This window comes from Sarcophilus harrisii, chromosome 1 (assembly GCF_902635505.1).
Source record: "Sarcophilus harrisii chromosome 1, mSarHar1.11, whole genome shotgun sequence".
Classification (NCBI taxonomy): domain Eukaryota; kingdom Metazoa; phylum Chordata; class Mammalia; order Dasyuromorphia; family Dasyuridae; genus Sarcophilus; species Sarcophilus harrisii.
Genome location: NC_045426.1, coordinates 119,601,431 through 119,624,754, shown reverse-complemented (window position 1 = coordinate 119,624,754; position 23,324 = coordinate 119,601,431). Strand labels below are relative to the sequence as shown.

Sequence of the window (23,324 nt, the reverse complement as noted above, 5' to 3'; positions counted from 1 at the left end):
TCCACAGGACACAGATGGAATTGTGAGCTTGATAGCTGACTACAAGACTCTCACAAAAGGCAGTGCAACCAAAGCCATAGAAAGTTCATATATCAAATCACTGCTGAACATTAAGCAACTATGATTTGTCTGTTGCAGAAGATAATAAGCTCACTGCTGAAAGATATCTTAGAGATTACATAGTCCAATCTCCTTAATTTGCAGATGAGGAGGCAGCCCCAAAGTGGCAAAATGTCTTGCCTAAAGTTAAATATACATGTAGTAAGAGGCAGAACCAGGATTTATATAAAGGTTTTCTTTCTCTAAGCTCAGTGCTCTTTTCACCATACCAAGATTCTATTAGTTGATTTTTATTTCTTTGAATAATGCAGCTCACATACTTGTAAAATTGGGGAAAAGGTGTTGGAATATGTAGCTGTTCATGTATCCCCATATTTCTTAGTAGAAGATTGAGTTAAGAGATATTCATGACAACCTATCATGGAATTTGAGGGATCCTTTTATGGTGGGGCTCTCTGACAAATGAGTTACACAATGATATAGAAATATTTACTGCTGTTGCCCTCCACTGCTGCCATAACAAACTCCCATAGAACTTTGTTTTCAAAAAAAACAAACAAAAAACCACTTTCCTCACAATAACACTAGATAGGCAGTGCTGATATATTTAAATACAGTTGGACAATGGGGTGTGAGGAGAAATATGATAATGGGATGTAAGGACTCAAGGGAGTCCCCTGAGAAATGAAACATTGCTTTAGGCAATTTCTCAAACAGAAGACTGAAATTCTAGGTTATATGGAATTATAGATAGAATACAGAACCCAAGAAGATTTGGGTTTAAATCCAGATTAAATTTGTCATTTACTAGACCATGTAAAAATCATCTTAACTCTCTAAGCCTCAGATTTTTTATCTGTAAAATGGGCTAATAATACCTGTAGCACCTACTTCATAAGATGGTTGAACAACTCACATGAGAACATACATCTCAAATCATCACATCAGTGTTAGTTGCTATTATTTTCCTTCATACCTGAAAATACTGTGCAGCAGAGGCCGCCTCTGTCCGCTGACTGAACACTGAGTATTCCTTCTTCTGCTTCCGATATCTCTCTAAGGCATTTGAAAATGTACTGTATTCTGAAAGGGAAAAGTACAGGTAAAAGTCCACATGCTTGGGATGGTAGGACCTACTAAGCTGCCTGTCCTCAAGAAGGACAACTGAGAAAATAATAATGAAAGGCAGTGCCCTTACCTCTTTTTAACATCTTGGGGAGAAGTGGAACAGTGGTTGAGAGGCTAACTTGTTTTGCTTTGCCCATTCAGAGAGAACTCACCTTTATTTACATTACATTTGAATCCCTCCCCTGGTACTAATTTCCTGTGTGATTTTGACCAAGTTGTGAACGTTCTAGGGCTGTGGTTTTTTCATTCTAGATGAAGTTTCTAGTTTTCTAGAAACTAGAGGGTTGGACTGAAGATAGCTTCTGAAGTCCCTTCTAGTCCTGTTTATTATCCAAAATTCTCTTTTTTTAAAACTTGTTTGTTCTTGCTTTCTCAATTAAGGAGAAGAAATAATAAGCATTTATATTCTTTCCATTATATGACAGGTACTGTGCTAAGTGCTTTACAAATATGGGGGCAGGGAGATAGGAAGGAGGGAAGGATTTTTGTTTGAAAAAATTTAATTGATGAAACGTGTTCTCTACTGGCATTATTAAACTTCAAGTGAGACATCTCAGAGATATGAACAGATAATGTGCTTAAAAGTATCCCTGTCTGGTTAGTAAGGATCCAGCACGAAGGCATATATTAAGGTAGCTCAATAACAAATTCCAAAATTCAATTAAACTAGAGTTTATCAAATACCTGTGTGCAGAGGGTGGAATGGAGAGAGAAACTTCAGATAGAACATTGTCCCAAGCTTAAATGAACTCACCATCTGATAGGAGATAACATACAGATAACCAAAAAAAAGTGCAGTAGGGAAGTATGGAAATGATGATTGGAGGAGTGAAAAGATTTTATGAATAATTGTATGCAACCCACATCCCATGTCATTTCGCCAATAAGAAACTGAGGTTCAGAAAGAAAAAAGAGATTTGTGTAAGTGCACAAACCTACTAAATGTCAAATCTAAGATGTAAAATGAAGTGTTATGTTGGGGGTGGTGGTAGGTGTCCAGCAAAAAAGGAGAGAGACAAAACATTACAGACTGGGAAGAATGAACAGAGTAATAAACTAAACACTGAACTCAACAACTTATAGGATTTATAGATTTAGAATTGGGAGGGATCTTGGGGTTATTGAGTATGACCCCTTCCTCATTCTAAGCCTAGTTTTCTATCTACTATATTGGGCTGACTTATTTATTAACTGCCTACTACATACATGACATGGTCCCTGCTTTTAGAGAGGGGTAGTGATGAGATAATATGCAGAAATTAAATCTAGAATCATATATTTAGAATTGGAATGAAGCTTAGGGATCATGCAATTCAATGCCCTCATTTTATTTTATTTTGCTTTGATGCATAACTTTATTTTTATTATTAATTTTTAAAACTTTATTTTCAAAACCTATGCGCAGATAATTTTTCAAAATTGGCCCTTGCATAGTCTTGTGTTTCAGATTTTCCCCTCCTTGCCTCCACCTCCTTCCCTAGATGGCAAGCAATCCAATATATGTTATATGTGTTAAAATATATGTTAAATCCAATATATATAAACATATTTATACAATTCTCTTGCTGCACAAGAAAAATCAGACCAAAAAGGAAAGTAAATGAATAAGAAAACAAAAATGAAAGCCAACAACAACAAAAAGAGTGAGGATGTTTTGTTGTGATTCACATTCAGTTCCCGCTGTTCTCTCTCTGGGTGTAGATGGCTCTCTTCATCCCAAGATCATTGGAAATGGCATCAGTCATCTCATTGTTGGAAAGCGTGTTCATCAGAATTGATCATTGTATAATATTGATGTTACTGTGTACAATGATCTCCTGGTTCTGCTCATTTCACTTAGTATCAGTTCATGTAAGTCTCCCCAGGCCTCTCTGAAATCATCCTGCTGGTCATTCCTTACATAACAATAATATTCCATAACATTCACATACCATAACTTATTCAGCCATTCTCCAACTGGTGGGCATCCATTTAGTTTCCAGTTTCTAGCCATTACAGAAAGGGCTCCCACAAACATTTTTGCACATGTGGGTCCTTTTCCTTTCTTTAAGATCTCTTTGGGATATAAGCCCAAAGTCTCACAGGATCAAAGGTATGTAAGTTTGATTACTTTTTGAACATAGTTCCAAATTCAATGCCCTCATTTTAGAGAAGAGACATTGTGAGTTGCCTGACATCACATAAGAAGTATGCAGCAGAGCTGAGATTTGAACACAGGATTTTTGACTTCAAATCCAGCATAATTTTCACTTTCACATTGACACATCCAGTTATGACATTCTAGGAAATTTTGAGGAGGGAGAGATCATTAGAGAAGTAATGTCCCATTATAGATCTGGAGTTAAGAAATGTGGGCTAAAATCCTCAGTATCTTTGCTATTGACTATGGAGACTTGGACAAAGTCAATTAATGATTCTGAACTTCAGTTTTCTTCCCTGGAAAAAGACCAATTAGATTTAAATGACCTCTAATGTCTTCCTAAGTTCTAAATTCTGTGATCTTTTGACTCATATCTAAGGACCCTTTCAATTTTAATAACCTATGCATGTGTTTCAGTTGCTGGGATCAAAGATAGCTAAATCAAGAAGCTATTCTATGAAAGAAACTTTGAAGAAAGAGGATTTTAATAGGTTAAGAGAGTGAAGGAAAATATTCCAGGGAAAAGGAAGGAGGATGAAGAAAAAGAACAGTGTATAGTTTAGCTGAAATATAGATTTCAGGAAAAGAAAGTGAATGGGAAATAAGTCTGGAAATATAGGTTGTAGCCAGACTATAGAGAAATTAAAATAAATTCCTGTTTTTTATCCCAGAAGCAATAGGGAACACTGCTGACTTTTGAGGAGAGGTGATAGTGCACTAGGAAGTAGACATTGAATGAAAGCTCCTTGTGGGCAGGAACTATTTTATTTTGGAACACGATCTGCACAGCACACATTCAAGTGTTTATCAAATAAATGCTCATTTATTGAAAAAGATTATTTTTATAGCCTTGTGAAAGTTGGACTAGTAAGGAGAGATAGCTCTATAACATTATTATATTATTTCAGGTAAGAGCAAGTAGCATGATGAGTGAAAGTAAGATGCCAAACAGATGGATTTACAAATTTGGATTTACAAAATGGATTTGCAAATCATTGAATTGGGAAGGGAAGATGGAGGCAAAAGAATGAAAGATTATGCTAAGTTTCTGAGTTTGGGTATCAGGGAACATGGCCGCACTATAAGAGAAACAGGGAGACATTAGATGATGCTTTCATTTAGCGATATTTTGAATTTTGGATGCTCTTAGGATAATCAGGTAAAGATGTCCTGCAGGTACTTTTAGATGTAGAACCAGAGCTCAAATGGGGTACTGAGGCTGAATCAATATAGTTGCCAGAGCCATGGGGGTATACTTTTGAGTTGGGCTTTAAAGGATGAATAGAAATTGATAATGAATAAAATTAGGAGTTTCAGTTGTTCCCACACTGGGGGTTTCATCTATGTAAAGATTTAGGGCTTGGAAACCTTATGAGGTCCATCTGTCTCTATTCTCAATTAGTTCCCGTACATAGAGTATATCCTAGATGCAAATCGAAGAGCTAAAGCAAGGAAGAAAATGTGGGTAGAAAGTCATAATTAAAATGAGAAAAAGGCAGATTTTGAAAATGTTTTTGAAGCCGAAATTCTTAGGGTCTTCTAAACTTTAAACCACCTTAATCATTTTCTGGTATTTAAAGCTTTTCATAATCTGCCTCCATCACTTCCTTCCAATTTTATTTCACATTATTAAATTTTCCAAGTAGATTACCAGCTGTTCTCTGAACTTAACATGTCATCTACTATTTCAGTATAGTCAGTATAGTCCTTAAGCCTAGAATGTTCTCTCTCTTCTATTTGACTTACAGAACCTATGTCACAATAGATATTTAGTTTAGACATCACCTTCCTTTGTGAAGTCTCCCCTGATCCACACCCCCCATCACATCCTATCAGATATATTTATTTCTACATGTTCAGTAACTTTGTAGTCATGTCCAACTCTGTCAAGATACTGATGTGGTTTTCCACTTCCTTCTCCAGCTCATTTTACAGATAAGGAAACTGAGGCAAACAGAATTAAGTGACTTCCTAAGAGTCACACACATAATAAGTGTCTGAAGCCAGATCTGAATTCAGGAAATTGAGTCTTCCTGATGCCAAGCCCAGAGCTCTATCCATTGGACCACTCAGCTGCCCTATCTCTGCATACTTGTATTTCCCCAGAAGAATATTAGGTCCTTGAAGTCAGGGACTCTCCTTGTCTCATTTATCTTTGGAACTTGATAAAGTGCCAGATACTTAATAGATGGCTATTTAATTTTTAAAAAAATAAGTATAACTATAAAATCATGAAGCTGATTTTTTTGCATAGTTCTTCAACAACAAATGGCAATTCGATCTCATGCAACTCCCTAGAGATAGTGAGCATATTATTATCTCCATTTTTTCTAATTCATTTTCCACAAAGCTGCCAAGATAATATTGAAACTCCCCTAACTCAGATCTTCAGTACTTCTGCCTCATCTTTAGGATAAGTATATCTTCAGCATTTAAGCATTTCAAGTACACTATAGACTGGTTACCGCCTTCCTTTGCAGTCTCCTTTCATATCACTCTACTTCACACGATTTTTTTTTATGTGCTTTTCAGAAGCAGGTAGGTGACTCCAATGGGTAGAATGCTGGACCTGGAGTCAGGAAGACCTGAGTTCAAATACAGCATCAGATACTTCCTAATAGATATCACTAAGCCTCAGGTTCCTCAATAGTAAAATGGGGTGATAGTAGCGTATACCTCCATTAGTTGTTGTGTGGATCAAAACATCTAGTGCAGTGCTTGACACATAATAGATGCTTAATAAATGTTTGTTCCTTTCCCCCCTTCTCTTCTAGTCAACTAGCCTGGTGGCTGCTCTTGCTTCTATGTCTTTGTCCAGGTAGGTCCCCTCCTCTCAAATACTTTTCCCATCTGTTTTTGCAAGGCTTTGCCTATTTCTTCTGTCTATCTTACTCCTGAAATTTCTTGAAAATCCTTTCTACATTTTTACTTTTTTCTCTGGGTTCATTTAGTTTGCCCATTAAAATTTAAATTCCTTGAGGGCAGGGATTGTTTCCCTTTTTTTTCTCCATCTACAATGCCGCACATATATTAAGTGCTTAATAAGGGTTTAAATTAAACAGAGGCTTGGAGAGCTAAATTGAATTGCCCAATGTCATACAACAGGTAATTAGCAGATTGAAGCCACAAATCCAGGTCTTCTAATTCCAATTTCCATGAACATTTCATAAAATCATGGAAAATTCTATGCCACAAGTATAGATCAGTTATCAGTATTCTCTCTAGTCTGTGGATGGGGACACTAAATGTTTCAGTCTACACATTCATTTCTGGCTGTGACCATGACTATACATGTATCCTTTAACATTTCTGTCCTGAATCATTAAAATACATAATTTTCTATTTGGGACACATATTTACATTCCTGGATTTTGGACTGCTAGTACACACCAGTTCTTTATTTTGTTTTATTGCTTCACTTAAAAAAGAGCAAATGGAAGAAATTATTTTTTACCTGCAGTTCTTAAATATTTAAAATTTTAAGTGTTCCTTTCCCAGAGGCTGCTTGTACAGGGATATCATTTAGTAAGATGAAAGGCTCCTTTATTATAAAAGAGTAATATCTAATTGGTGACACAGGTGACCATACAGGATTATAGAGGCTGCCATTTATATAAGTGCTTGAAGGTTTGTTAGGTACTTTACAACTGTTAACTCATTTGAATTTATCTAAATTTATAAATGAAGAAACTGAAGGTGAGGGATCTTAAATGACTTGTCTGGGCATCACACAGTCAGTAAGTGTCTAAGGAAATAAACTCAGCTCTTCCTTACTCTAAGTCCTCTGTTCTATTCACCGAACTACATTGCTATCTAGATATAATAGAAATCAGAAATTTACCAATATGACGCATCAGTCTTGAATCATACCAAATATGAACCATTCTTATGTGTGTGTATGTGTAGTTTGATCATGGAAGCTTTGATCAACTTGAGTAATTCCTCAATCAACTTGAGAAGTTTATAGGGCATAAATCTTTTATTTGTAAGTATCTGAGGGGCATCTTCTCATGTAGAGTTGGACACATCCACTGGGTATGTTGCTGAGTATATATTTTAAGTGATCAGATCTTCAAAATAATTTGTTGAATGGGACTGAAAAGGATGGACTCTCTTTTCTTAGCTGTCTTTTCTATAAAGCTGAGAAACCACATTTCTCTCTTAGACTTAACTTCTTTTTCACCTTCTCCTACTGAGAAAATAGAGTGCATAGACCTGTTTCAGAAGGAAGGGAAGCCTGTGCTCTTTCTATTCTCCCCTTTTCTTGGAAACTGGAAATGGCTGCCTTGAGGCAGGGACACATGGGATGTTTTTGCTGAAAGAGAGTATCGAGAGAGTAGACTTTTTAGTTGAAGAAATAGTTGAAAAGATGGTAGTAGCCAGAGTATTAACAGATTTTTCCAGGAGCATATGAAGGAAGCAGACTGTATACAGTTGACCTGAGAAGGAGTCAAAGAATAACTTTTGAGATTTGCCTCATGGATGATTTCAAGTTAGAGAGTTCTAGTTGAATATGGGGACTTATCCTTCTGTTATGGAAGATTTCCTAGGGTAGAAGAGAATTATTCCACATGGTTCTTGAGCAACATCCTACCTGGAGAGCAAAATCTATGAGTTATTCAGATAGCACTGGTCTGATGAACAGAGCAATATTTATCTATCAGTTACAAAGTATGTTTGCCTTCAGAAAGAAATATAACCAGTCAACAGAGTGACATTACAGGTCTAAGAGGTAATATGTAGAACCTCATGGAAGGACTAAGATTATACTAGAATGTCCAAAGTTGTTTCAATGGCAGCCTCAAGTTAAGTTCTTCCTAAGGATGGCTGATGGATTTAGTGAGTAGTTTTTTTTTGTTGTTGTTGTTGTTTTTTTGTTTCTACTTCTGGGCCTCTTTGCATTTTCATTTTCTGTGGAGTGAAATAAAGATTGTACTACCCATATTCATGGCTTCCTTGAGTATGTCTATGGAAGATGGTACCTTGTAATCAGGTAAATGTACAACAACTAGGTGTCCAGAAAAAAATATACAAAAACATTTTCTCTAGTTTATTCTGCATTATCAGCATTTTCTCTACAATTTTTTTAAGTCTAGGCACTAAGCAAAACAACATATTTAACCCTAAATTGTAGCATCTGCTGATATCTAGCAGCTGACATATCAAGAGTGCAAGTATTCCACATTCAAAATTTAACAATTGGCTTAACAATTTAACAACTGATTTAACAAATCAACTTCAACAAAACTCTCTGTATTTAGAGAAACTCAGACACAAGGCAAATAAATGCAAACTATATTTAGAGATTTTTCTGAAGTAGCTATCTCTAAATGGGGAAAATGGACTGATAGGTTGAATTTTGTGGTTAGCAGGATTATCTCTGACTGGTGTGAATCCAGAGTCCTGAACCTCAGGCTATGTAGGAAGTAATAGAAAAATTACTCTAACTTCTTAAATAGCACAATGGAACAACATTATAACATTATTCTATTATAAATAGGAATACAGATTCCTAGAATTTAATCCAATGGCATTTAATTAGTGAATTACAATAAGGGCCTTCTTACAAGGCAATCTATATTTTGAGGAGTCTAAGAAACCAGTAAGAGTTAGTTAAATAAGGCTATAGTTCTGCAGACTAAGGATCCAATAGAAAAATCATCATTCCAGAGAAGAAAAGCAGCACTTTAGCAAGAATCAGGATTTTGAGCCATATGAAGCACAGTCTATAAAAACTGAGCAAAGATGGTATCCAAGATATTGGGATGTGATTAAATGGGTCAAGAAGATGAGAAAATAAAAACACTCAATGAGAGAGGAATAGTCATACTGCCTGATGATCTGCCATAAACACTGCTATTAGAGGCAGTGTAGGTACCTAAGAACCTTGGGAATATAACTGCCTCCAGGCTACTAACTCTGTTTACAATCTATTCCCCACAGCCCATCATCTAAGGGAGCAAGTCTTGGACAGATGAGACCTAATAGCCTATCTAATTAATAGCCAAAGTCACTGAGGACCAACAAACTAGAACTCAAAATCCTTGATACTATCTAATGGTTCAACATGAGAAACCAATATAATCTTATTATTGCAGATGATAATGAAGACGATGAATTACTATCTATCTCAATACTACCTTGTGAGGACCACTGGTTCTATCTGCCTTGCAGTTGAATCAGCCTATATATGTTTTTTTTTTTTTTTTTTTATTACTAAGGTTCTTCACTGATGATGTTGTTTTTTTGTAACATGGGCCCTTCTGACAATCTGGCAAAGTCTATGGATCCCTTTTCAGAATACTGCTAATAAATGCATAAAATCAAATGAATAGAATTATAAAAGAAATCAATTACACTACAGTATTCTACAATATTATGACAATAACCTGTAGACAGGAAGACTTATCACATGTACTCTGCTGACAAATCTAATGATTGAAGCAGTGATGAACACAAATCAGATTTTGAGATATCTGCAACAGCTATAATGCAATATGAAAAATCTGATTTCTATTGCTGGCAAATTCAAAGGTACTGCTAATTTGCCGATTGCTTATATTGATAGTGGAAAGTAATTTAAATTTTAATTTAAAGTTAATGAAAATAATTTTTTTATTCTCATCCAAGTTCACAGAATCCCAGAAATCTAACCTCAAATTAGGATAAGAACTTATCAAGAGCGAGTGTTGTGTTCCCAGGGTTCAGAAGAGTGCTTAGCACAGAGTAAACACTTAAGAATATTTTCTTTTCCTCTAGCCATTAATCCATTCATGCACTAGCCATGTTCCCATATGATCCTTCAGGGCAAAAGACTGCCAGGCACTGAGACTGTAGGATTTCACCTATAAAAGGTTCTCAAAGTATAGAATTAGTTGAATGTTATTTCCCTTTCTCTTTAGATTATAAACAAATAGAGGGTAAGGACTATCTATGACAATTTTCATCTTTGTCTCTCCAGTGTCTTTGCATATGCTAAGAACTTAATAAAAGCTGATTAAATTCAACTAAGCAAGCATTCCTTGAGAACTTATTATATGCCAGACCAGGTACTGTTAGAGCCTAGGGATATAAAAGAAAAAAAATCAAGAAGTTTACATTCTATTTAGGGGAACAATCTATATTCAGGAAATTAATAGAAAATATATACAAAGTAGATTGAAATAGGGGTTCTACGATATATGTGTGTGAGTACAATTGAAGATAGCCATATTTGGGAGATGATAAATTGAAGCTAAATTGAAGGAATTGAACTGAGTTTTATAAAAGACATCATTCAAAGTTTAGCTTGACTTCCCTTTCACAAACTTTTTATTCTTGGAATAGGACTAGTCAAAATTCTTGGAAAGTATTTGCAAAATAAATCCTCTTGGAACAAGGAAGAAACTTTTCAAATATAGACCTCAATTTTCTCATATGGCAAATAAGGGGGTGGGCCTAAGATGATCACTAAAGTTCCATCCACTTTTATTTAACATTCTAACATAACTAAGAAATGGAAATGTGTCATTTGATCCTTTCTTCTGTAATTTCTACAATTAGCAAGTAAATATTTGGTCACTTTACTTAATTATATAACATCAAAAGTTTGGGAATTATCAAAGCATACCACAAATACTAGGTTGTGGGATTCAGGAGAAAGTAGCTCAGGATTACATATGGCTATATCATATATGTTATATAACGAGGCTCATAGATAGAAATAGATCTAATCTAATCCACTTGTAAATAAGCAAAATTTAATTATTATTACTGGTATCATCATTTTCCTCATCTTGGGAATAATAACTTAATAACGCACATAAATTGTTTTTATAAATTTAAAATTATATAGAAATTTCTATTTTTCTCCTCCTCATCATGTACCTCATGGTTGAGGATGTTCCTTTGGTCAGAAGTTCTTTAGCCTTTAATGATTTGCATTGCCCAGCTTGAATTCTAGCATAGTCCTACCATGTTAATACCATCCATAAGCTATACTTAAAACATTCCTCCTTGCCTCCCCTCTTCTGTCGGAAATTTTTCACCATTATGGATGACTTTCCATATGATGACTAACCCTGCTCTGAACAGCCAACATGAAAACATTCTATCCAACAGCCTTGGGCCCATATGCTGAGCACAGATGGGGAGCAGCACTATCTTCACAGTAGTAGCTGCCCAGAAATCAGAGTGAAGGGGAAGAAGCTAGGAAGAAAAAAATAAAATCAAGGAACACAAGGAAAGAGAGGAAAAAATGAGCAATCATGATAAAAAAACCCAACCCCACCCCCCCAAAAAAAACTTTCTACTCTCAGTGATTGTAGAACATAAAAGTAAATGCTTTTATTATTCATTTTTCAACAACTATGAATTCTTATAGTAAGGAAATGCCTCGAAGGGATATGTCTTACCAAAGATAAAATAATAACACTAATAATATGATATCTGTTGTAGTTTTCGTTAAGTTGTGTCTGACTCTTCATACCCCTTTTTGAGGTTTTCTTGGCAAAGATACTAAAGTGGTTTGGCATTTCCTTCGGCAGATCATTGTGCAGATAAAACAAGTGAGGCAAACAGGGTTAAATGACTTGCCCAGGATCATATAGTTAGGAAATGTCTGAGACCAAATCTGAATTCAGAAAGACTCATTTTCCTGATTCCAGGCCATGTGCTCTATCCACTGTACTACCTACCTGCCCAATAGCACCTTAAAGCTTGTAACACACTTTTACCCTAGGAGATAGTCAAGAATGATCATTTTTTATTTTACAGCGAATTAAACCAAGGTCCAGATACAGTGACTTGCTCAGGAATACTAAGTTAGTATGTGTCAGAACAGGATTTAAATATGAGTCTATCCTGATCCGAAGGGTAGTGCTCTTCTTACCATACTATATCAAAAAGAACATGTACTCTGACCCTCCAAGGACATCCTACAGACTCGGGAAAGCTCAGTAATACTGAGCATCCCCAAACCTCCTATCATGACATTTTTGCTTTCATACTACTTAATGCTGCCACATCTATCACTACCCCCTCCCAATAGGACTTGCACTGTTCTCCTTGGGGCTCTGGTTACTGGTGGGAGCTGATTACTTCTAGATGGCCTTAACCACCTGACCATGCCATATTCCTGCCTTGCCACAGTAACTGACTGATTGCTTCCTTTCTGTCTGCCGCTTGGTGGGCACACTAATCAATTCCATACCGTCACTGCCGCTGGAAAGGGCAGGAAATAACTTTTCTATGGATCTACGCAACATTCTTGTGACTTCATCAGCTGCTGGAGACTGCCCCACTACCCAGATGTGCTGTCTCCCCATATTAGCATATGAATTCCTTGAAGGTCATGTTTATCTCTGTTTCATATTTATACTCCCAGCATCTGGTTAAACTGATCTTCACTTATGCCTTCATTTTTGTCTATTTTTAAGATTATGGATAAAGGTATGTGATCACTGACTGCCTAGGGATACTGCTGAAAAACATGTTTTTTTTTTGGTTAAACTAAATAATGTCACATTTTGGACATTCCTTGTAGTCTATTAGGAAGAAAACTGGCACTGGAGTTGGGGACTCTGGTTCAAATCTTGCTTCAAATACTTATCAAGTTATTTTGGGCAAATCATAAATTCCATGAACTTTAGTTTATACACATGTAAAATAAGGGGGTTGAACTAGATGACCTCTGAGGATCTCCTCCATGTCTAATCTGTAAATAAGTGAATGGAAAAAAGCATTTTTTAGATTCTATGCTAAGCATGAAATAAATATAATAAATATAAATATAAGCATAAAACACTATGCTAAGTGTTGAGGAGAAAAAAGAGAAAAAGTCAGAGTTCCTATGGCAGCTTGATGGCATGATTTGCCCAAAGTAATTTGATAAGGATTTGAAGCAACTGTTTCTACAGGACCACAGACACAGCTACTAAAGACCCAGAAAAGATATTTTCTTTTCATCAAATCACCAGAATCTGATTTGATTTTATCAGTGGGAATGATAGTGAAGAAGAGGGGTTGCCATCTGCATTGCTTCCAAATATGATGGCTACAAGCACTGGCATTCACAAGGTGTCTAGGTTCAGGATCCTAAGCTGTTTGGGTCTAAAGGGAAATGGTGGTAAAGATGGTGGTGAGAAATATGGTGGCTGAAGTCTTGTCTTGCTGCTTCTTGTCTCCCCAGTGCCTCATTGCCTCAAATAGGCTGTCTTGTCTTTTCCGTGGGTGGCAGTTAGGTGGGAAAGTTCAGACCTAGATAATGAAGCCAAGTTGGATGGACAATTTGGTTGATAATACTACGATTCTATAAATTTAAACTTAAACTATTTCTCACACCTAGAGGAGGTGGAGTTTTATGACATGACTAAAAAGAATAGTGTGATTATGATAGAAAAGAATACTGAGATTTGGAAATGAAAACATGGTTTCAAATCTGGACTCTGACAGTCTTACCATAGGGTAATTTCTGTGGAAGGAAATTTCCTTACGTGTAAAATAAAAGTCAGACTACATTATTCTTTCAGCTCTAAATCCTATCATCATGTGAAGTGGATTGGAGGTGTAGATAGAAGAGAATTTTAGGTGGAAAGAATGGTATGAGAAAAAGCAGTGAGATGTGAATTAACAAGTGTTTATAGGGTGTCATCAAAAAACTGGACTGGCCAGAGTAGAGAAAGTGAATTATAAAATAAAATGGGCAAGTCCCCTAATCCCTATTTGCCTCACTTTCCTCATTTGTAAAATGAGTTGAAGAAGGAAACAATAAACCACTTCAGTATATCTGGCAAGATAAACGCAAATGGAATTGGACCAGATTGAAAAATGAATAGACATAAATACAATGATACATATTTGTATGTGTTTTTACATTTTTTCTGGTCCTACCCATCTTATAGGCACATGGATATCCAGAAAATCTCTACTGCAACCTTATTTACCATATAAACTTGAATAGGCCATATGTGTTGTCTCAATTTAAATTCCTGTCTTGAACATTTTTACACCTCCAATGTTTTTCATTATTTAACACTTCTAAGTGACATCTGTCATTCTAGCAGCAGAGTAGATTTTAAAAGTCTACTTTAAAGTAGACTTTTATGTTAGAGGATCTGTAAGGTCTCCTTCAGTTAGAATATTGTAGGACCCCCCAATACCATCTTATGAAGTTAGTATTACCAGTAAATTAGGGGACTTGTAAATTACTCATCTTAGTACAGAATTTTGTAATTTAAAGATAAAAAAGGCCAAAGAGATCATCAAGTCAAACCTGCTCATTTTACAGGGCAGGAAACCAAAACCCAGAGAAAAAGTGACTTATTTAAGGTAATGAAGGCAGAAAACAACAGTGCTGGAACCTGAAACTATGACTTCTAGCATTCTTTCTTTCCACTTAACCATAAAGACTATTCAATTGTAGATTAAATAATCAGCGTAATTCCAACAATCTTTCTATATGTAAAATCTTCACAATCAGACACTTGGTCAACTCTTATTTATTACTACTATGTGTCAGGTACTGCACTAAGCACTGGGTGTCTAAAGAAGGGCAAAAAGCAGAACCTTCCATTAAAGAGCTTAGAGTAAATAGATGGCACAGTGGATAGAAAAATAAGTCTAGAGATGAAATGATATGAGTTCAAATCCAGTCTCGTTTTCCTCCTACTTGTATGATTCTGAGAAAAAAATTTAATCTTTTTTGTCTAGCATAATCAGTAAAAAAAATTATAAAATTATTCTATATGCTTTGCTTGGTCAGTTATTTGGAGAGAAGAAAAGTTGCCGAGGTGGTCTTTGATATAAGGAGCTAAAGAGAAACATATCACACACATGGATTTGTAATTGAGAAATAGTCCCATTTCTAACATGAACTGGAACACTGACACAAAGGAAAATTGGAGTGACAGAAATTTCATACTTATTTAGAGAGAGGGGGCCAGACTTGTGATAGGGCTTGAAGGCAGTAGGGAGAGGTCAGGGACACTTGAATTGAGAGGTACACACTGTGATGCATGGGATAATTCCATTCATTCTTAGGAAATACTCATTACTAATTACTACCAAAAATAATGATAGCTAACATTTACATAGTGATTACTACGTGCCAGGTACTGCGCTAAGTGCTGTAAAATTATTATCTCATTTTAATCCTCACAAAAAAACCTGTGAAATAGGTACTATTTTTATTCACATTTTACAGATGAAGAAACTGAGGCAAACCGAGATTAAGTGTCTTGTCCAGAATTACCCAGGTAATAAGCATCTGAAGATAGACATAGACTCTAGGTCTGGTGCTCCATCCACTGTGTCACCTAGCTACAGGTCAAAGTGGTTATTTTATATATAATTGTTGATTAATATGACCAACCTGTGGACTGAGGGAGAGAAGATGAAGATGGTCTCTATATGAGACCAGAATCTGAGCCTACTGAGATCTGGAACTCCTCATGATTGACATCTTCAGAGATTATACTAACCTCACGTGGCTGCTGTTCCCAATGACCATTTTAGACTTGTCCACATTTTGCAAAATTGGCTGATTTTGCAGCATCATCACTCTGATGGAGATGTTAATGTAAAATCAAAAAGAAAGAAGGCAGGCAGCAGAGATGGAATAAGGGAGAAGCATGCATTAGATTCATATTGGTGGTCACCAAACTTTTGATTGTACAATCTTATCAATAAAATATTTGTTTTTTTAATTTTATGAAAAGTATTTATTTGAATCTCAAATAACTAAGACAGGTGGTAGCATTTCAATTATCCTTCATTTTGCAAATATGGAAACAGAGATTTTAAGTGACTTTTTAAAAGTCCCAATTAATAAGTGAGGTGGACTTGATTTGAGGCAGACTTGACTTAGACTGTTATCTAAGATCTTTACTAGATATATGATCCCGGATATTTCTCTTCTCTCTCTTCATCAGTTTTTTCATCTTTAAAATAGGGATAATAATAGCATCTATCTCCCAGACTGTGAAGTGAAAATGAGATAAAATGCATAAAGTTCCTTTTATACTTTAAAGGAATGTATAAATGCTCTTTTCTTGTTCATGTTCTTATTTGTGTTCTCATTTATTCTTGTTATTTATTGTTCTTCTTGTTGCTAAATAAAATATTTCTGAGTATGCATTGCAAATATGTGTATATTTACTTATTTAAAAGAAGGAGATAATAATGAAATAACATTTGACCCTAGAGTCGATAGAAAACCCACAGAGTTTATTGAGTAGGAGAGCAACATGGTCAGACTATGTTAGGAAAATCACTCTGGCAACTGATTTAAGAAAGATAGTCTGGAGATAAGGAAACCGATTGGAAAGATATTGCAATAATTTAGGTGAGAGGTGATAAAGGTATGAATTTGTGTGGGGGAAAGAGGTAGATTAAAACTATCACGGGAGTAGAAATGACATGATTTGGCAACTGCTTGGATTTGTAGGGAGTGAGGTTAACTGGAGAGATGGTAGTAACCTTAAGAAGAACAGGAAATATGAATTTGTATGTATTTGTAAGAACATGTGGTGCAACGAGGCAATTCATATCACAATCACTCTATGCCTGTGCATTCTGGGAAACTCATCTTACTCAAAACAAAAAGGGAGTTTTGTGTGTATGGTTCTTACTTATTGGTCATGCCGCAAGCACAGAATGTCCAGTTTAGAGTGCCTGCTGCAGCACCTGGGGTGATCCGAGGGTGAGGGCAGGTATGGGATAGGATGGACAATAATTTTTTCACTAGTACCTTTCCACCTGCTATTGTGGGCAATGGGATCTCAGGTTATAACTGCCTTGAATGATCCATAAGGTACTGGATTAGGAGGAGAAGATGGAGATTCCTAAAACAGAGGAAGGAGGCAGAGTGGGGGAGTATCAGATATTTAGGGTAATCATGAGTTGTGGTAATGTTGGCAATGACTCCCACAATTGTTTAGAGCTAAGGATAGTAGGATGAAATACATCTTTCAACTGATCTAGATAATCATAAGAAAACAAGATGGAGAACTGGTTTTCTGTTCTTGTCCTTTCTTGGTCATGTAAGGAGCCAGAGGCAATCCTTGCTATAATCAAGCAGGGCATGAAGACTGCTTATCCATTTGTTAGCCCATCCTCTTAGAGTATATAATAGACTCCAAAGACCTGCCTTCTAGTCTCAAGTCAGTCCCTTTCCTATGTGACTTTGAGCCAATTACTTCCTTGGCCAAAAAAAATAACAGCAAAATTAGACCTGACCATATCTTCCCTCCTTCAATCATCACATTTACCTTAACAGTCTTGACTAACCATTTTTTGATTCTCCTCATTTTCCTAATAGAATAACCCTCCTTTTCTGTCCCTGGTTTTCCTTGCCAGCATCACTTCCTCCTGAACTTTTAGCATTCAACACTATTTTTACATAGAACCATGTCGTATTTGAATTTTTTTTTACCTGCCTTACTTCCACCTGTTACAGTAGTCTTTTAAAGTCAGAATTGGTCAATGAGTCTCTCAGTACATATGGTCTCTCTGGAGAAAGCACCTTTTTTTTTCCTACTCTGAAATGCTTTTTTAAAACAATTTTAAAATTTCCTTTTTGAGGGCTCTTCCATTCATCCTATTCTTATTTTACTTCTGCTTTAGAATTTTAAGCCATAGGATCCTACCTATCTATGCTGAATCCTTTAAAATCCATTTTTCTAAAATCTGGAATGCATATCAGACTATATCTATTTTACCAATTCTGGAGGCAACTCAGTGGTGCAGCGGACTTGGAATAAGAAAGAATGAGTTCAAATTCAACCTCATATACTGACTAGCTATGTGAGGCTGGGCAAGGCACTTAATCTCTCTGAAACTCAGTTTCCTCACCTGTAAAATGGGAATTATAATAGCACATACCTATCAGGATTGTTCTAAGGATCAAGTGAAATATATGTAAAGTGCTTAATACAGTGTCTGGTACATAATAAGTGCTTATTCCCTTCATTTTAAAAAATTATCACACATTTTAAGACATGTCACACCCTTATCTATAAGGATTGTAATAATTTCTACTTTAGTAAGCCTTTGGCAACTTTAGCAAGTAATCCTAGTTGGTGAGAATCAAATCCACCATAGATGTCAACAAGTAAATAAAAATTTAATTCCTATTATATGCCAGTTGCCATGCCAAGTGCTGGGGATAGAAAAGAACAAATAGTCCCTACCCTCAAGAGGTTCCCAATCTAATGAGGGAGAAACAGGCAAACAACTTCATATTAATGAGACAGTACAAGATAAACAAGATAATCTCCCCGAGAAAGCAAATTCCTCTTGTTTATTTCTCTGTCTTCTGAAGCATCAAGTCATCATCAAGGAAAGTCAAAGAATCATTAGCTGTTCTGCTTGGGTCAGAGAGAAAATTCCAGCAGATGTCTAGATAACTGAAAATTTACATTACAACTATATTATGCTTATCCATTAGCTGGTTATCTGTTCCCCAAATTAATCATCTATTTTCTTTTTCCATCCATGAAATGGAGTCTGAAGGGAAGAACAATAACAACCAAATGTCAGTAGAAGATAATCATCATTAAGTAATTTTCCTGCTATCTATTAAAATTATAGTTTTAATTTCACATGACAGAAATAATGAGATGGCAGATGGTAGAAAAACATTGCCCATTCTGATGATCACGCATTACATGGGTTAAATGTAAATGCCATTGTTTTCATTCCTGCTATATTTTGCAAAATAGTTAAACTCTGAGTAGTGAAAAACATCTAAAATGACTCAAAACACTGAAACTACAAGGCAATGTTATCATAAGCCTGAAAATACCATACACAAGTTGCCATAAATACTCAAACATTCACCATTGCTGACTGAGAACCAAAACTTATAATGGTAAGTGTAAAAGCCTTCCAGTGACCTAAATTCACATTCTAGGTCTGAGAAACTCCAAAATTTTCAAAGATTTTCTTAGCTTTTATTGAATTACCCCATCTTTGGCAGAGAAGAATACATCCAGAGATTACACTCAAGGAAGATGAGCGAGATTTAAGGACTGTCCTAATACCTAATATAATGGAGACTAAGACTGACCAATGACAGCCCAGTTCTTATGAGCACCTGCATTATGCTCTGACAAAAATCTCTACCTGGACGTTCACCATTTATCTCTTGCCGGCTCATCTCTTGAAGAAGAGAGCTAGAATTGTCAATTTTACAGAAGGTATTAACCAGGAGAGTCAGCCTTTCTTTGCTCCCCAGTTGTGTTCAAGGAAGGAGTCCTAAAAGCATTCAGGTGGACAGAGAAGTCTTGGGCCTTTACTTCCCTAACCAGGCCATTGCTATATGGTCTGTAAGCTATGCCGTTGCATCTGTCTTGATTGTATATGTACTTTTCTGCAGAGAGGTGGAATATTGGACTAAACTGTCCAGTTCTGATGAACTTGGGAAGACTCGGAAAGTAAATTGGCAGAGGTCCAGGCACTATGTTCCATGCCAAAATTTCTAGACAATCAAGCCTAGTGAGGGAGGGGGGTAAAATCTAAAGCCACCTGCTTGATCTGGCACAGGAGTGGATTGAAGACAACCAAGAGGAAGAGACAGTAACATAATGACTCATCCATCATCTAAGCCAAATTCAGAAAGTGAATTTGATGGGTCAAATGATTTATAAAACTGCTCTCCAATCCAGCAGTATTTTTCCTGGGCTTATATCCCAGAGAGATCTTAAAGGAGGGAAAGGGACCCACAGGTGCAAAATATGTTTGTGGCAGCCCTCTTTGTAATGGGAAGAAACTGGAAACTAAGTGGATGCCCATTGATGGAAGAATGGATGAAAAAGTTATGGTACATGAATGTTATGGAATATTATTGTTCTGTAAGAAATGACCAATAGGATGATTTCAAAGAGGCCTGGAGAGACTTACAGGAACTGATGCTAAGTGAAATGAGCAGAACCAGGAGATAATTGTACACGGCAACAACAAGATTATATGGTGATCAATTCTGATGGACATGGTTCTCTTCAATAATGAGATGATTCAGAGCAGTTCCAGTGATCTTGTGATGAAGAGAGCCCAGAGAGAAGACTGTGGGAACTGAGTGTGGTTCACAACCTAGTATTTTCACTTTTATTATTGTTGTTTGCTTCCATTTTATTTTCTTTCTCATTTTTTCTGGTTTGATTTGATTTTTCCTGTGCAGTAAGATAATTGTATAAATATATATACATATATTGGACTTAACCTATATTTCTACCATGTTTAACATATATTGGATTACTTGCCGTCTAGGGGAAGAGGTAGGGGAAGGCAGGGGAAAATTGGAACACAAGGTTTTTCAAGGGTTAATATTGAAGAACTATCCATGCATTATTTGAAAAATAAAAAGTTTTCGTAAAAAAATGTAAAACCCCCTACTCTCCACAGTGACCAAGATAGTATATAATACACATTACCTCAAGGTCTTGGAAAGACCTTGTTTATTCCTCTCTCTGGCCTTGCTATAATCTCTCAATAAATCTCCCCTAGAAAATGGTATAGTAGATAGGACTTTGGGATTGGAGTCAGGAAGACCTGAGTTCAAATCTGGACTCAAACACTTTCTAAGTGTGTGACCTTGGGCAAGTCACACCTCTGTATTTTCCATTTCCTAAAGTGTAAAATGGAGGTAACAATAGCATCTCTTATTCAAGGTCATTGTGAAAATCAACTAATATAATATATGTAAAAACTCTTTGCCTGGCACATAATAGGCACTATATAAATACTTATTCCCTTTTCTCCTATGACATTAAATGATTACATGGTATAGGTGATATTGTTGTTCATCCTTCCTTCTCAAAAAGGACCATGACATCAGGAAGATGATGCTATGACATACAAGTGACTTGGATTTAAGTAAGAGAGGGCTGCGCAAAATCACCTGCCTCACTCTCCCCTCCAGAGCCATCTGGGTCCAGTGGCCAGATATAGGTCAGGATGACTGCAAATGGCCTTGGATGCAGTGGGAAGAGATCTCAGTTTGATGGAAGCTACACCCATTCAATGATTAAGAGTAGGTAGCAATTGAGGCAAAGAATCTCCTCTTTCACCTAGTCCAAAAAATCTAAGTAAATACATAAGGCTGGGAGGACAAGACCCTGTGGCCAAAGCAGAAATTATTGCTATTTACATTCAATCATTGCTGTTTAATATTAGGGAGGACACACCACAATGGAGCTTCAAACTGACAGCATTGGAGAATTATCCCACCCTTCAGGAATATATTTAGAGCCCTGAGAATAAGATAGATCCATTTTCAGGGACTAAATCCACTTGTAAGAATGGACTTTGGAATATAGATTCCCAAAATTTATGAAAGAGATCTCAGTATAAGGGGACAATTGTATTGAATTTGATTTCACACTGCCTTTAATGTGATTATACTCTAGTTAGATTAGCCCATTTTGTTGACAGAGTCACAGGTTTCACATTCTGGTAGTGATGAGGGGAGTGAGGGAATTGATTATCAGAGTTAAGTTCTGAGTTTTTCCCTAATTCTTCTCAATGCTGCTGCAGGTGGCTTTGATTGCTGTACCTTAGGGCAAAATATCTCATGGTAGATAATCAAATAAAAATTTATTCAGGGCTTTTTATGTGCCAGCACTTTCCTAAGTACTAGAGATACATTATTTCTCTCAGATACCACATCTGGCCTATGATCATGCCTTGTGCTGCTCAGCATACAGCAGGCATCTAAAAGTGATCTTATTAGTGATAAATCCTGCAGATTTAGCCTCCTAAGTGCAAACTTGACCCTCAGTACCCAATCTTGATATATGATATTGGGTAATACTACATATGAAAGATTTTTTTTTAAACACATTCTCCTCCCCTGTGCCAGCAACTATTATGATCATTCCATTGGGTTAGTAAATGAATAAAATGATTTAAGATGAAATATAGCAAATACATAAAAAATGTAAGAATTATTTATTATTGGAAGATGGGGTTACTAATAATATAAATCACAGATGTAAAATCATTAGAACTTGAGTGGACTTGGGCATTATTTATCATCCTTCCTCCCATCATATGAGATAATTCAGGTTAGAGAGGTGACGTGGCTTGATGGTTGCTGATTCCAATGAGCAAAAAGCCATCTTTTTAATACCAGCATTCCTCAGCGATGCAACATGTCTGTGAATTATAAAACATCACTGTCTCTGAAATATCACATTTGCAGGTGACCCTGAGGGCAATGGAAATATGCATTGTGGGTATAAGCAGACTGTATTATTTTATCAACAGTGACTGGAATGCCAAGATGTGGCACAAAATACATTGTCAGGGACACAAACAACAGGAAAAGGAGGCAGATCAGTCATGGAGGAACAATGAGAGACAAAACATGACTAGACTGAAGACTTGTATATATGTACCCTTGCAGTAAGAACAAGGGGAAAGCCTATGGCACATTAAATATAGAAAATAACAAAAACCATAGCTGACTCTCAAGCTTTGCAAATTGCTTTATTTACACATGCTTTATATACACAGTAAGAGAGAGGTCTCTTTTGAAACCTCATAGAAAGACAAAGTCCAGAATTGTTTAGAATAGGAAGAGCTAGAGGGACTGTGTTCTGCATTAGTAGATGATATGCCCAAAGCTAATAGATGCATCAACATGTTCAAATAAGGAATCAGCAGGTTAATATTTGTGTTTCCTGGGATTACCAGAATATTTCCTACATTTCTTATTTTACATATCTAAATTTTACTTAAAATACAAGCAAAGCAAGATTATGATTTCTGTTATAAAGCAGTTTTTTGAATTGTAAGTTTTATTTAGTAACAAACAACTCCACTGATAAAGAACTTGCATTCAGATTGCTAAATAAATTGTGATATATTATGGTGATGGAATTCTATTATGCTATAAACAAACAATGAAAAGGACGGTTTCAGAAAAAAAAACTTGGGAAGATCTATATGAATTGATGTAAAGTGAAGAAAGCAGAATCAGGAGATTATTGTACACAGTAATAGCGATGCTATAACAATG

At 36.1% G+C, this 23,324-nt stretch overlaps 1 protein-coding gene across 3 annotated transcripts in view; it reads right to left on the bottom strand.

Moving 5' to 3' along the window:
• LOC100925499 (histone-arginine methyltransferase CARM1-like) overlaps positions 1-23,324 on the bottom strand; it is a 233,559-nt gene that overhangs the window by 107,385 nt on the left and 102,850 nt on the right. For all 3 annotated transcript variants that reach the window (XM_031962269.1, XM_031962264.1, XM_031962277.1), the window contains exon 3: positions 1,037-1,143. In XM_031962269.1, coding sequence (XP_031818129.1) covers positions 1,037-1,143 — 107 coding nt within the window. The remainder of the gene's footprint in view (positions 1-1,036; positions 1,144-23,324) is intronic.